The following is a 15452-nucleotide window of genomic DNA, read 5'->3' as shown; positions in this document are numbered from 1 at the left end:
TAACAAAGCCTTCGAGGTTGACACAACCTCCTCGGGCATGGGGGCAAGGGCTTTAAGATATGCTCCATGGGCATATAAGGTTTTTATGGAAGGGGTGATCGTAAAAACTTTAGAGAAGACTCGCTTGATTGGAAATTCAAGGTTCTAGTTCTCTTTAAGGAGTCAAACTGATAGGAGGGCAACTAGCCCCCCCCCCGCCACCCGACGCCCTCTTTTCCCTAAACACATCTGATCAAAATTATGAGATAGCTGTTTTTCAAAATAATCCAAAGAACATATAACAGTGCCTCCAGGGTTGACACAACCCAGCAGAGCCAAGGGCAAGGGTTATAAGTTATGCCCCGAGGCATATAAGGTCTTATGGAATGGGAGGTCGTATAAACTTCAGATAGGGTTCATTTGATTGTAAATCGAAAGTTATAGTGCCCTTTTTAAGATTCAAAAGGGACCGTAGGGGACCAGACCCTCCAGGCTCACCAATTCCTAAAACACTTCCAATCAAAGTTTTTAGACAGCTATTTTGTTCAGCATTTTTGAAAGGTCTAGTAATTATGTCTTTGGAGATGTCAAACCCCACCCCAGCCCTCAGGGCAAGGGCTGTAAGTTAGAGGATTGGTCCATTGTTTACATATATTATATGTTATTGAAAATGGTGGGCATTTTTGGTCTTTACATTCCAAAAAGACGAAGAGCATTCAATTGAGCCTTTTAGAGAATGTTTAAGGGAGGGTTGAACTAGATTATAAATGTTTTGTGCATACGGGTTGTCAAAAAGGCCAAACTCAAGAACGACTGATTATATTAATTTGGAACATTGAGCAAATGATAAGGGAGATGATCAATTGACGGAAAAGGCCATATAGGCACAATACTACTACTACTACTACTATTAATACTGCTACCACTTCTACTACTACTACTACCCCTATGACGACTAAAACTACTGCTTCTGTAGCGGGCACTACCAAGGCACCACCAATGAACATCTGAGAAAATGTTGAGAGCAAAGTTGAACTAAATAGAAACATACCATGTGCATACAGATTGCTGATACAGTATCAGCAATATTTTTGGAACGGCTTACCGTATCAAGATGAAACTTCTGAGCAACATTGGGGTTCAACTGAATAAAAGGCAACATTTACCTGGTGTTACTAATATTAATACTGCTTCTACTACAGTTACTACTACTACTAATACAATACTATTACTGCTACTACTGCTCCTACTAGGCTACTACCACTTTTACTATGATACTAGTACTATTAAGGCTACGCATATGAAGGTGAAAATTTGACAGAGTTTTGCGGGGGAATTTGAACTAAATCAAAACATTAAGTGCGTGCAGATTACCAAAAGGGCATGTTTCAAGAATGGGTTAGGATATTAAGTTGGAACTTTCAGAAAAAGCTGAAAGGTGAAGATCAATTGACCCGGTAACATTTACATGCTACTATCAAAGAGTTCGGGGTAACGAACTTTAAGTAAGGAGCGACCCGGCTGAATGGTAACCGAAACTCTAAAAAACGAAATTTTGATACCAATAGATACATCAAAGGAATCAAATTTTAATGCTGATTTCAAATATATAAATTTTATCAAGTTTCGTCTTATCCATCAAAAGTTATTTGCCTCAGAAAATTTGGCTGATTTTAGAAAAAAGGGGGAAAGACACCCTAAAAGTTATAGAACCTTAATGAAAATCACACCATCATATTCAGCGTATAAGAAAACTCTACTGTAGAGGTTTCAAGCACGTATCTACAAAAATGTGGAATTTTGCAATTTTTGCCAGAAGATAGATCACGGATGCGTGTTTATTCTATTTTATTTTTTATTATTATTTTTTTTCCCAACGGTGATCGTATCGACCCAGTGGTCCTTGAATATCGCGGGAGGGCTCATTCGAACGGAAAGTAAAAGTTTCTAGTGCCCTTTTTAAGTGACCAAAAAAATGGAGGGCAACTAGACCCCCTCCCTCGTTCATTTTTTTCCCAAAGTCACCCAATCAAAATTTTGAGATAGCCATTATGTTCAGCATGGTTGAAAATATGATAACTATGTGTTTTAGGATGACTTAATCCCTCGAAGTCTCCGGGGGGAGGGCTGAAAGTTATGAACTTTACCCAATGTTAACATATAGTATTAGTTATTGGGTAGTATACAGACGTTTTCAGGGGGGATTTTTTCTGGTTGGTGGGGGGGGGGGTCGGGGGTTATATGGGAGGATATTCCCTTGAAGGAAGTTTTCGTGGGGGAAGGGACGTTGCTATGAAGGGGGCGCCAGATTTCCCATCATTATTAAAGAAAAAGATCAGAAATTAAATTAAAAAACACAAGATTTTCAACTGAAAGTAAGGAGCAACATCAAAACTTAAAACGAACAGAAAATATTAAGTATATGATTTCACCCCCTAGTCAATACCTCGCTCTTTAAGCCAAAGATTATTTAGTACTTTCATAAGAGCTATTTATTCTAATTAACGGTCTTTGTGATTAAGGGGTCATTTTTTAAAGAATTGCAACAAGACCTGAACTTTAGCTCAAAGAGCAAGGTATTGACTAGGGAGCGAACCCCCTAATATACGTATTAAAAATCTATGAATATAGAAGTTCGTTACGTAAGTTAATTCTTAAGTCAAGAAAGTCATTTAATCAAATAAAAGTAAAATTAATATGCAAATTTAGTTTTAATTATTCATGTACGGTAGGCCAAAATCAAAGCCTGCCTTAATTCAAAAACGTTCAAAAATTAAATAAAAAAAACAAGTTTTTTAACTGAAAGTAAGGAACGACGTTAAAACTTAAAAGGAACAGAAATTATGCCGTATATGAAAGGGGCTGTCCCCTCCTCAACGCCTCGCTCTTTACGCTGAAGTTTGACTTTCTCCCAACTCTATTTTTTAAACAATAAAAAACTTTAGCGTAAAGAGCGAGGCGTTGAGGAGGGGACAGCCCCTTTCATATATGGAATAATTTCTGTTCGTTTTAAGTTTTAACGTCGTTCCTAACTTCCAGTTAAAAAAACTTGTTTTTTTTTTATTTAACACTACTAGCACTGCCACCTTTACTGCTACTACTACTTGTACTACAACTACTGCTACTGCTACTATACTATTCCTACTAATTCTGCTGGATTTCCTTGGAAATCGGAGGTTCTAGTGCCCATTTTAAGAGAAAAGTTTTTTGGAGATACTACAACAACTGCTACCACTGCTGCTACTACTACTGCCACTAGAACTACTGCTTCTGTAGCAAGTACTTCTGAGGCTGATGATATCGAAGTTAAATGTGAAGAAAATGTTGAGGGGAAAGTTGAACTAAATCAGAACCCCACCACGTGCATACAGATTGTCAAAAGGGCGTATCAGCAGTATCTTTGGAGCGACTTACCGTATCAAGCTGGAACTTCCAGGGTTGTTCCACTGGGCAAAAAGCAAGAGGTTTAGTGCTATTAATACTGCGGCTACTACGGTTATTACTGCTCCTAATACAACGCAACAAGTGCTTCTATTGGTTCTACTACTACCACCACTCTATGATGCTTGTGCTATTAACACTAAGGGTATGAAGGGGAAAATTTGAAAGAATATAAATGAGAAATTTAAACTAAATCAAAAACACAATGTGCATGCAGAATGTTAGAAATTTCAGGGAATTCTTAAGGGGGAATATCGATTGATCAAAAGGCAATATGTGCACGCTACTAATAATGCTATTACTACTATTAATACTACTGCTGCTCTAACTACTTTAACTACTTCTTCTGATGGAACTACGCTAAGAGTGCTAAGATGCAAATTGCAGAAACTGTCGAGGGGGAAGTTCAACTAAATTAAAACACAGTATGGAAATACTGGTTATCAAAAGGTCAAATATACAATATATTACTAGATTCTGGCCGTTAGTTTTCATATATCAGTAATTGTAAATTAATTGTTTGGGTCCTACTTTTTAAGTTTTTAAGCTTAAGAATTAAAACGTTTGATTATAATTAAAACTTTGGGCAAACTTTGAATATTTCGTCGAAATTTTCAGTTATGTTACAAAAGTTCTTAATATATTTTTACTATGAAAATTCCGTGTGCATGGACGGATCTCCTATGAATTTTGATTTTCTATACGGCTGAAGTACTTACGACCTCTACAATAGGGTTATCTGATTTTTAAATGAATCGTATACATATTTTTAAATACGTTGAAATATTGTATATAACCAAGAAAAGAGAAATGTTACCATTTAAAGTCGCTAAAAGCAAAGCTCCTGGCAGAGCTTGACGACCCCCCTCCCCTCCCGAGAAATTTTACGAGGATATTGGGCACGGAGACTCGCTATTTTCGGTAGCAAACCCTCCCCCCTCTAACAAAATGACCCGCCGCTTCTCCTTAATAATAACTGATACGCATTTACACGTCCTGTGTATAATTTTATGAAACATGATGCAGATTATATTACTTTAGTTAAATGACGCTTTAAAATAAATTTCAGAAACAATTTCCAGTAGGCTACTTATTGGTTATATAATAAACACTCGAGAATTTCGATCGCGAATGATGTGAACATGATACAAGAAACGGGTCAAGCAACTTCTCTATATCAGAGAATTAGCTTTGGCTGGGTTGGAAAATGAATTGTAGCTAAATTTTATTTAAGTATTTAGTTGGTATTTTGGTTAGGTTAGGTAACAGGTTTGTTTAGGCTACGTATTTAATATATGCTATGCTTTACCCTCCCCCCTCTAACATGCAAATATATAGCCCAAATATGTTTTTAAACTATTATATTTTAATCATAATTTTGTTTTATTTCATCAGCATTAACCGAACTTCGGTTTTCGAGCGTTTATTATATAGCCGATAAGTACCCAATTGTCTAAAATCGGAAGGGAGGTATCACTTGCATCAATTTTATTTAGACTTTTTCTAAACGAAGAGAAATGATAGAACAATTCTTACCCCCCCCCCAAACACTCCTTTCTATATTTATCTGATGGCTCATGGACGGTTAGACAATTTGGACATCGAAATGTACTCTTTTAGGCATCTGGCTCTGGCATCCCCCTTCCCTGCCTAACCAATGACCCACCACCTCTTCTTTCTAAAACTTGGTGTGCAGGTCACTAAATTAAATCATAGGCAGCGCAATAGCGCTGCCTAAATAAAGAACTCTGTTGGGACAATTTGTTATTATTTTTTTTGTTTCCTGGTTTTACACCACAGCACTTCGTATCGAAGGAGTTGTGATAGAAACTTCGAAAAGGGCTCATTCGATTGTAAATTGGAAGGGCTTGTGCCCTTTTTAATAGCCGAAATTGATTGGAAGGTAACTAACACCCCTTCCACGCCAACCATTTCCCCAAACACATCCAATCAAATTTTGAGATAGCCATTTTGTTCAACGTAGCTGAAAGATCTGGAAATTATGTTTTTTAGGAGGACACTCCCCCCCACGGCCACCAGGGCAAGGGTTTTAAGTTATGCCCTGGGGGCATATAAGGTTTTAATAGAAAGCGTTTTCGTAAAAACTTGAAAAAGGCCTCATTCAATCGGAAATTCAAAGGGCTAGTGACCTTTTTAATAGTCAAAAGTTATTGGAAGGCAACTAACCCCCTCTCACGCCCACCATTTCCCAAAACACATCCAATCCAAATTTTTAAGATAGACATTTTGTTTAACGTACTTGAAAGTTCGGAAAATTAAATCTTTGAGGATGATAACCCCCCCCCCCCGAGCCCTCTGAGGAAGGGTTGTAAGTTATAACCTGGAGGCATATAAGGTTTTTTGTAGAAAGCGTTGTCGTAAACACTTCAAAAAGGGCTCATTCGATTCGCAATTAAAAGGGCTAGTGCCTTTTTTAATAGTTGGAAGGGATTGGAGAGCAACTAACCCTCCTCTCACGCCCAACATTTCCCCAAACACATTCAATCAAAATTTTGAGATAGACATTTTGTTCAACGTAGTTGAAAGTTCTGGAAATTAGGTCTTTGAGGATGACATCCCCCTCAGAGCCCCCAGGGCAAGGGTTGTAATTTATGCCCTGTCAGGATACAGGGTTCTTATAGAAAATTTTGTCGTAGAAACTTCAAAAAGGGCTCATTAGATTGGAAATTAAAAGGGCTAGTGCCCTTTTTAATAGTCGAAGGTAATCGGAGAGTAGCTAAACCTCCTCTCACGCCACCCATTTCCCCAAACACATCCAATCAAAATTTTGAGATAGCCATTTTGTTCAACGTAGTTGAAAGTCCCAGAAATTATGTCTTTGGGGATGACAAACACCCACACCCCTCATGGCAAGGGTTGTAAGTTGTGCACAGGGGGCATATAAGGTGTTTATAGATAGTTTTCTCTTAGAAACTTCAAAAAGGGCTCATTCAATTCGAAATTGAAAGGGCTAGTGTCATTTATAATAGTCGAAGGTGATTAGAGAGCAATTTCCAGTGATTTTGTAGAAATCTCTGTTGAAGAAACTTCAAAAAGGGCCCATTCGATTGGAATTTTGAAAGGGCCAGTGCCGTTAGTAATAGTCGAAAGTGATTGGAGAGCAACTAACCCCCTCATCCCACCCACCATTTCCCCAAACACATCCAATCAAAATTTTGAGATAGCCATTTTGTTCAACGTAGTTGAAAGTCCTGGAAATTACGTCTTTGAGGATAACAAACACCCCACACCCCTCAGGGCAACGGTTGTAAGTTATGCCCCGGTGGCATATAAGGTGTTTATAAATAGTTTTCTCGTAGAAACTTCAAAAAGGGCTCATTCAATTCGAAATTGAAAGGGCTAGTGTCATTTATAATAGTCGAAGGTGATTATAGGGCAATTTCCAGTGATTTTATAGAAATGGTTGTTGTAGAAACTTCAAAAAGGGCTCATTCGATTTGAAATTGAAAGGGCTAGTGCCCTTTTTAATAGTCGAAAGTGATTGGAGGGCAACTAACCCCCCTCTCACGCCCCCATTTTACCCAAACACATCCGATCAAAATTTTAAGATAGCAATTTCGTTCAACGTAGTTGAAAGGCCTGTAAATTATGTCTCTGAGAATGACAATCCCCCGACATCCCTCAGGGTAAGGTTTGTAAGTTATGCCTTGGGGGCATATAAGGTTTTTACAGAAAGGGTTGTGGTAGAAACTTCAAACGGGGCTCATTCGATTGGAAATGGAAAGGAATAATTACCTTATTAATAGTAGGAAGTTACTGGAGGGCAACTAACCCCCCCTCTCATGTCCACCCATTTCTAAAATATACCCAATCAGAAATTCGAAAAGACCATTATGTTCAGTATAATTGAAAGGTCTGTAAATTATCGCATTGAGGATGACAAATTCCCCATAGCCCACAAGGCACGGGTTGTAAGTCATGCCTTGGGGGCATATAAGGCTTTTACAGAAAGGGTTGTGGTAGAAACTTCAAAAAGGGCTCATTCGATTGGAAATTGAAAGGGCTAATGCCCTTATTGATAGTAGAAAGTTATTGGAGGGCAACTAACCCCCCTCTCAAGCCCAACATTTCCCCAAACACATCCGATCAAAATTTAGAGATTTTTTCAACGTTGTTGAAAGTTCTAGAAATTATTCTTTGAGAATGACAATCCCCCCCCCCCTTTCAAAGGGAGTTTTAAAGGTTTTTATAGGAAGTTTTGTCGTATAAACTTTAAAAAAGGCTCATTCGATTGGAAATTGAAAGGGCTATTGCCCTTCGAAAGCGATTGGAGGGCAACTACCCCCCCCCCTCTCACACCCACCATTTCCCTAAACTCAACGAGTCAGAATTTTGAGATAACCATTTTGTTCAACGTAGTTGAAAGGTCTGAAAATTATGTCTTTGAGGATGACAACCCTCCCTCCATAACCTTCAGGACAAGGGTAGTAAGTTATGCTCATGGTGTATGTAAGATTTTTATAGAAAGTTTTGTCATAGAAGCTTCAAAAAGGGTTCATTCCATTGGAAATTGAGAGGACTAGTTCCTTTCTTATTAGTCAAAAGTGATCAGAGGGCAAATGGCCCCCCCCCCCCCCCACGGCAATCATTTCCCCAAAAACTTACAATCAAAATTTTGAGATGGCCATTTTGCTCAACGTATTTGAAAGGTCTTGAAATTATGTCTTTGAGGATAACAAATCCCCCTAGCCCTCAGGGCAAGGGTTATAAGTTATGCCCTGGGGGCATATAAGGTTTTTATAGAAAGTATGGTCATATAAAGTTCGGAGGTGGCTCATTGGGTTGGTTGTCAGACGATCTAGTGCTCTTTTTAAAAGTCAAAGTGATCGGAGGGCAGCTCCCCCCCCCCCCCATCTCAACACACTCACAGGCATCGTATTGTCCCAAAATGCATCTAATAGAGATTTTGAGATAGCCACTCTGTTCAAAATAGTCTAAATATCATATAACAAGGCTTTTGGGGTTGAAACAAGCCCAAGAGATAATGGGCAAGGGTTTTAAGTTATGCCCAAGGGGTATTTAAGGTTTTTGTAACCATTTGGATGGTTGTTTAACTTTAGATGAGGCTCAGTCTTTTTCCCTGAAAAAGACTATGTCAAAATAAAACGAACAGAAATTAATTAAAAAAAAACTTTCCACAAAATAAGTTTTTCAAAAAAAAATCAAAGAAAACCATTAAACCAAAAACGAACAAAAATAGAATCAAATAATTGACCAAGCATACAACTACCCCAAATCAGTATTAATAAATAAATGAAACCCCAAACAAACCTAAATTAGAAGAAAGAACAGAGTCAAACTGAAAACGAGCAGACATTAATATGAGCAGGGTTCTAAAACCCATTGCTTTCTAAAAGCCAGAATATAATTTCTACTTTACAATGGCTATTAAAGAAATTAAACTCCAACACAGGAAACTCGTCAGCGCCAAATCGAAAAGAAGAATTCATCTCAGCCAACGCAACGGAGACACCTCCTTCGACACAGGGGTGTCAAAAAAGCCTAAAATTATACTTCAAGACTAAAAATTCACGATAAAAATCAACGCAGCACAAGACAACACAAAACAATATATAACTCAGGCAACCCAACCAAAGAAAATCAATAGCAACATGTTAAAATAACTTTTTAATTACAGAAGAACTATAAAACAGGAAAATTTGCCGAAAATTTGTTGATGACATCAACAGCACAGCGTCTAAACAGCTCAAAAGACTACATGGTAGACACAAAAACATTCAATTATGACTCTGGGACTTTACTAGTCAGTGGCTCTTCCAAATCTCCTTTACTTATCTCCTCTGTTGGATTGGTTAACAAAAGCGGATAAATTAAACGTACACTCTATATTTTTTAAGTACTTTAAATTTTCCAAGAAGAAAGTAGCTTACCTGTTTCTGTGACAAATGAGTTGTCAAATGTCATGGCAGGCCTAGTTGTATAAAATCTAGAACCCAAACCGAAAAGGAAAGCTTTTGATTTTTCTTTTCATATCCTCCCTATGTACCTTATTTTTGAAGTTAAACTTTTTTGAAGTTAAACTTATTTTTGAAGTTAAACCTTTTTGCATGCTGACCAATGGTCTGCGTTGCGCAGGTACCGACTTGCTGATTCGATCCCTTTGGCCAGGAGTGCAATGCGTGGTTGGGAGCAAATCATCCGACGCTTCCCGTGTTTTTCCCCCAGATTTCTTCAGGTACCCATTTAGAGCTGGGTTAACTCTGGCTGAGCTTACAGGGTCACACCATTGACCCCTGCTCCAAACCAAATAACCAGCAACATCAGGACTCGAACCCCTGATTTGACCGCTGGAATTATTTTAGCACTTGTAGTTGAAGTGTATATATGTACATATAAATGATTTATTATTATTATTGTTATTATTATAGATCACTCTTTGATTTTCAGAGTGTGATGAAAATATTTAGGTTACTAAATTAAGATTTGTTTTGGCTTGAGATTTTAAGACAGCTTTAATTGTATGCCGAAATTCATCGATGGTGGCAGACTAAAGACTCCTGAAATTTATAAATTAGACAGTTATTTTTTGTAATGCCAATTTATGACTTTTTGTCTACTAAAACAAAATTATTTGTTTTTTTACTGGGTTTTCTATTTTCAATAAAATGCAAGGTATGCTTTATACCAGTTATTTTTTAGCAAATTTTTATAAAAGCATATCTTTACAAACATCCCTAAATTCATCCATATTAGTTGTTTTTCTTCTCTTATGAATTCTTTTCTTACTATTGTAGGAATTTCCTATTGTTTCCTTTTTCCATACTGAGACCTTTCGAATAGCCTATTAATCGATCCGATGGGTTGATAAGTTAAAATATTATTCCGAAACTTAAGGCTGAATACATGAATGATTAGGCTGTCACATTTATGTTTTTGGGATTAATGGTTTATTCTTAAAACAGAGATAACACAGGGCTTAATTTTGTTTGTCTTGCAGGGTAATTCCAGGTCAAATTGTTAAAGTACATGTCTCAAAAGGTTTTCACTGTAATTTTACTTCTCTTCCTTAGCTGTGTCACTACAATATATTACCACATCCATAAAGGTAAGAATAACTTCTTTTTTTAATTCAATATCAAAATTTCTAAGAGGTTAAAAGTGTATTTTAAGATTAAGTCCATTGTTCAATCACAAAAGTGATCATTGCTTGGAGATAATGTGTACAGCTGAATCGCTTAAAATTGTTAGCCAAATAGTTAATCCTTTTTAGTCAAACACTATCTTTGCCGCTACAATACATTAGAGTTAATACACTCTTTGAAGTTAAATATCGGCATTTTATTAAGTGAAAGCCGTGTTTTAAGATTAAATCCAGCATTTAATCCCAAAAGTGATCGTTATTGGGAGTGAATTTCTGCGAGTGACTAAGTTCTAAATGGTTAGCCAACTATTTATACTTTATAAGCCAACCGTAAGCTGTACCACAACAATACATGTCACATATATGAATGAGAGATAACATCTCTTTGAAATTGAATGTCAATATTTTGTGATTTCAAAGCCGTGTTTTAAGGTTCAATCCATCATTCAGTCACTAAAGGGAGCAATGTTTGGAGAGAGTTTGTGCATTTGATTCACTTGAAAATTGATGGTCAACTATTTAAACTTTACCAGGTCATATGAAGACATTTTTTACTATGAAGAAAACTAAAGTAAAAGAGAACTATCCTTTCTAGGCAAAAGACATTTAAAAAATAAGAATAAACATAAACAAAAAAAAAGACACAAAAATATAGAAGAGCACGGGCAACAAAAGTCAAGAAGAAGAGCTATGACGGTTTAACTGGTGCAGAAGGAGTTGTTTCGAAAGCGTGTTTTGAAATCTTTGGTTGTGTTTTTCTATAAGTTTAGCAACAGCTATAGTAGGATCTGCTATATGCATACTATTGACGAGCTTTGAACTCCATGTCCAAATTAGATATTTCAGTAGGTATTTTGTGAAACGGATAAAGTGGGGCGGATTTTCTGTTTATCAGCGCGAGTAAGAATTTTCCAGAAGGGTGCAATGTAGAGGATGTGGGTGAGAGCAACAATGTTGTAAAACGTTCACAGATGACGGCGATTAAAACAAAGCGAGCAGAGACTTTGGAAGCCTATGATGCTGATACGCGGTGTTTGATGTATTTTGGTAAAAGGTGACGAGTGTGGGAAATTGTACTTCCTATGGGAATACCGAGACAAGCAATTAGTCAGATGGGTGGATCTTTGAATTTTCTGACACATGTTCATCAGGAAGTGGGTCTTTCCAGTTAAAAAGGACTACGTCAGATTTCTCAGTGCTAAATTAAGGACTAGAATTTAAGTATCCTGCTTGCCGTTTTTGGGATGTTTCAGAAATTTTGTCTGATGTTCGCCTTTGTTAAAAATGTCATCAGCATAAGCGACTAAGGAGATATCGAGGCCAGAAAGAATGCAAGACATCTGGAACTTTTCTTAAGCTTCGAGGACGTAATTATTGAAATAACCAGGTGAGGCAATAGCACCTTGCCTTGCTCCTTTCTTAACTGGTACGGTTCTATCCAATGGCCTTACCATTCTATCTTTCTGAAGAGGGATTTTAAGTCGGACTCGTAGCTTACCTTATACATCGTTTTGATGTGATTTACTCCTTTTTTATCAGTCCTTAAAAGCAGAAGAGAGAGGGATCAGAGAGTCGAAGTGTGGTGAATTCCAAACATACAATATCAAGTTGAAAGCCAAATTGATGTGGAGGCATGTACCTTTTTTCTTCAAGCTCCTTTATCAACAGTTGTCCTTAACGTTTGCATAAACTGGTTGGTATAGTTATGGCTCTGAAAGATTTGCATTGATTGGATATTTTTAGTTTTTCGGAATAGGAGAAAGATATCCCACACAGAATGTTGATGAAATAAAATATTGTGCAATTTTTTGTTGGTTTTAGACCAGGGCATTTTGTATCGAAGGAGGTGTCGTAGAAACTTGGAAAAGGGCTCATTCGATTGGAAATCGGAAGGAATTGTGCTCTTTTTAATAGTCGAAACAGATGTGGAGGCAACTAACACCCCTTCCATGCCCACCATTTCACCAAACACATCAAATCAACATTTTGAGATAGTCATTTTGTTCAACGTGGTTGAAAGATCTAGAAATTATGTCTTTGAGGAGGACACTCCCCCTACAGTCCTCAGGGCAAGGGTTGTAATTTATGCCCTGGGGGCCTATAAGGTTTTTATTGAAAGCGTTGTCGTAGAAACTTCAAAAAAGGCTCGTTTAATTGGAAATTCATAGGGTTAGTGCCCTTTTTAATAGTCGAAACTGATTGGAGGGCAACTAACCCTCCTCTCACGCCCACCATTTCCCTAAACACATCCAATCCAAATTTTGAGATAGCTATTTTGTTCAACGTGGTTGAAAGTTCAGGAAATTAGGTCTTTGAGGATGACAAACCCCCCTCAGCCCATTGGGCGAGGGCTGTAAGTTTTGCACTTGGGGCAAATAAGGTTTTTATAGAAAGCGTTGCTCTAATACCTCCAAAAAATGCTCATTCAATTGGAAATTGAAATGGCTAGTGCCCTTTTTAATAGTTGAAAGTGGTTAGAGGGTAACTAACCCCCCTCTCACACTCACCATTTCCCCAAACACATGCAGTCAAAATTTCGAGATATCCATTTTGTTCAACGCTGTTGAAAGTTCTGGAAATTAAGTCTTTGAGGATGATAATCCCCCACAACCCTCAGAGCAAGGGTTGTAAGTTGTTCCCTGGGGCGATATAAGGTTTTTAAAGAAATCGTTGTCGTAGACGCTTCAAAAAGTGCTCATTTGATTGTAAGTTGAAAGGGCTAGTGCTTTTTTTATTTGTCGAAAGTGGTTTGAGGGCAGCTAACCCCCCTCTCACGCCCACCATTTTCCAAAACACATCCAATCATAATTTTGAAATAGCCATTTTGTTCAACGTAGTTGAAAGTTCTTGAACTTATGTCTTTGAGGATGAAAAGGTCCCCACACCCCCAGGGCAAGGGTTGTAAGTTGTGCCCGTGGGGAATATAAGGTTTTTATAGGAAGTGTTGTCTAGAAACTTCAAAAAGGGCTCATTCAATTGGAAATTGAAAAGGCTAGTGCTGCTTTAATAGTCGACAGTGATTGGAGGGCAACTAATCCCCCTCTCACGCCCACCATTTCCCCAAACACATGCAATCAAATTCATGAGATATCCTTTTTTTTTTCAACGCAGTTGAAAGTTTTGGCGATTAGGTCTTTGAGAATGATGACCCCTCCACACCCCTCAGGGAAAAGTGTTGTAAGTTGTGCCCTTGGGGCATATATGGTTTGTATGGAAAGTGATGTCATAGAAGCTTCAAAAAGGGCTCATAAACTTTAGAATTGAAAGGGCCAATTCCCTTTTTAATAATGGAAAGTGATCGGAGGGTAACTAACCCCCCTCTCACGCCCACCATTCCCCCAAACACATCCAAATAAAATTTTGAGATAGTGATTTTTTTCAACGTATTTGGGATTTGAAGAAATTAGGTCTCTAAGGATGACAACCCCCCCCCAGGCCTCAGGGTAAGAATTGTAAAGCACGCCCTGGGGGCATATAAGGTTTTTACAGAAAGTGGAGTTGTAGAAACTTAAAAAAGGGCTCATTCGATTGGAAATTGAGAGAGCTAGTGCTCTTTTTAATAGTCGAAAGTGACTGAAGGGCAAGAAAATTCCTCTTTCACGCCAACCATTCCTCCAAACACATCCAATCAGAATTTTGGGATAACTATTTTGTTCAACGTAGTTTAAAGTTCTGGAAATTAGATCTTTGAGAATGACAATCCCCCCACCCAAAACCTCAGGATACTGGTTGTAAGTTATGCCCTGGGGGGATACAAGGTTTTTATAGAAAGTGTTGTCATAAAAACTTCAAAAAAGGCTCATTCAATTCGAAATTGAAAGGGCTAGTACCTTTCTTAATAGTCGAAAGGGATTGAATGGCAAATAACCCCCTCTCTTGCCCACCATTTTCCCGAACACATTCAATCAAAATTTTAAGATATCAATTTGTTCAACGCAGCTGAAAGTTTTGGAAATTGAGTCTTTGAGGATAATAAACCCCCCACACCCCTCAGGGCAAGGGTTGTAAGTTATGCCCTTGGGGCATGTAAGGTTTTCATAGACAGCGTTGTCGTAGAAACTTCAAAAAGGGCTCATTCAAACAGGAATTGAGAGGGCTAGTGCCCTTATTAAAGGTCAAAAGCGATCGCATGGCGAATACCCTCCCCCACGGCCCTCCTGTTCCTAAACACGTCCAACCAAAATTTTGACCTATCAACGTTGTTAAACTTGGTTGATGGGTCCAAAAATCATGTTTTGAGTATGACAACCCCCTCCCACAGCCCTCAGGGCTAAGATTGTAAGTTATGCCCTGGGGGTATATAATGCTTTTATAGGAAGTATTGTCATAAAAACTTCAAAAAGGGGTCATAGGATTGAAAATTAAGAGGGCTATTGTCCTTTTTAATAGTCTAAAATAGTCGGAGGGAGAATCACCCCCGCCCCATGCCCATCATTTCCCCGAACATTTGCAGTCAACATTTTGATATGACTATTTTGTTCAATGTAGTTAAAAGGTCTGGAAACTATGTCCTTAAGGATGACAACCCTTCCCCAATAGCCCTCAGGACAAGGCTTGTAAGTTATGCCCTTGGTGCATGTAAGGTTCTTATAGAAGGTTTTGTCGTAGAAGCTTTAAAAAGGAGTCATTTGATTGGAAATTGAGAGGAATAGTCCCTTTTTTATTAGTCAAAAGTGATCAGGGGGCAAAATCCCCCCCCCCATGCCCAGCATTTCCCCAAACACTTACAATCAAAATTTTGACTGAAAAAACCGTATTTTTATGAAAAAATTATTTTAAATGTTTTCACTTTTATAACTTTAATAAATAAAAAATTACTTGAGATTTTAAGGAATAAATATCAGCATATGTACATTAAAGTGACAATGCAAATTTTTTTCAGTAAATTCATTTGCATTTTTGTCAGTAA

General features: G+C 37.8%; 1 protein-coding gene across 5 annotated transcripts in view; it reads left to right on the top strand.

The window, feature by feature from the left end:
- Nucleotides 1-15452, top strand: part of LOC148951791 (carbohydrate sulfotransferase 11-like) — a 45404-nt gene that overhangs the window by 12285 nt on the left and 17667 nt on the right. For all 5 annotated transcript variants that reach the window (XM_089088722.1, XM_089088719.1, XM_089088720.1 and 2 more), the window contains one exon: nucleotides 10400-10507. In XM_089088722.1, coding sequence (XP_088944848.1) covers nucleotides 10429-10507 — 79 coding nt within the window. In that variant the 5' untranslated portion in view covers nucleotides 10400-10428. The remainder of the gene's footprint in view (nucleotides 1-10399; nucleotides 10508-15452) is intronic.

The sequence above is a fragment of the Artemia sp. Qi Xiang Cuo genome, chromosome 5 (assembly GCF_049724085.1).
Source record: "Artemia sp. Qi Xiang Cuo chromosome 5, ASM4972408v1, whole genome shotgun sequence".
Taxonomy (NCBI): Eukaryota; Metazoa; Arthropoda; class Branchiopoda; order Anostraca; family Artemiidae; genus Artemia; species Artemia sp. Qi Xiang Cuo.
The sequence above is the reverse complement of the archived record's forward strand: the minus strand, read 5'-3'. Positions and strand labels throughout refer to the sequence as shown.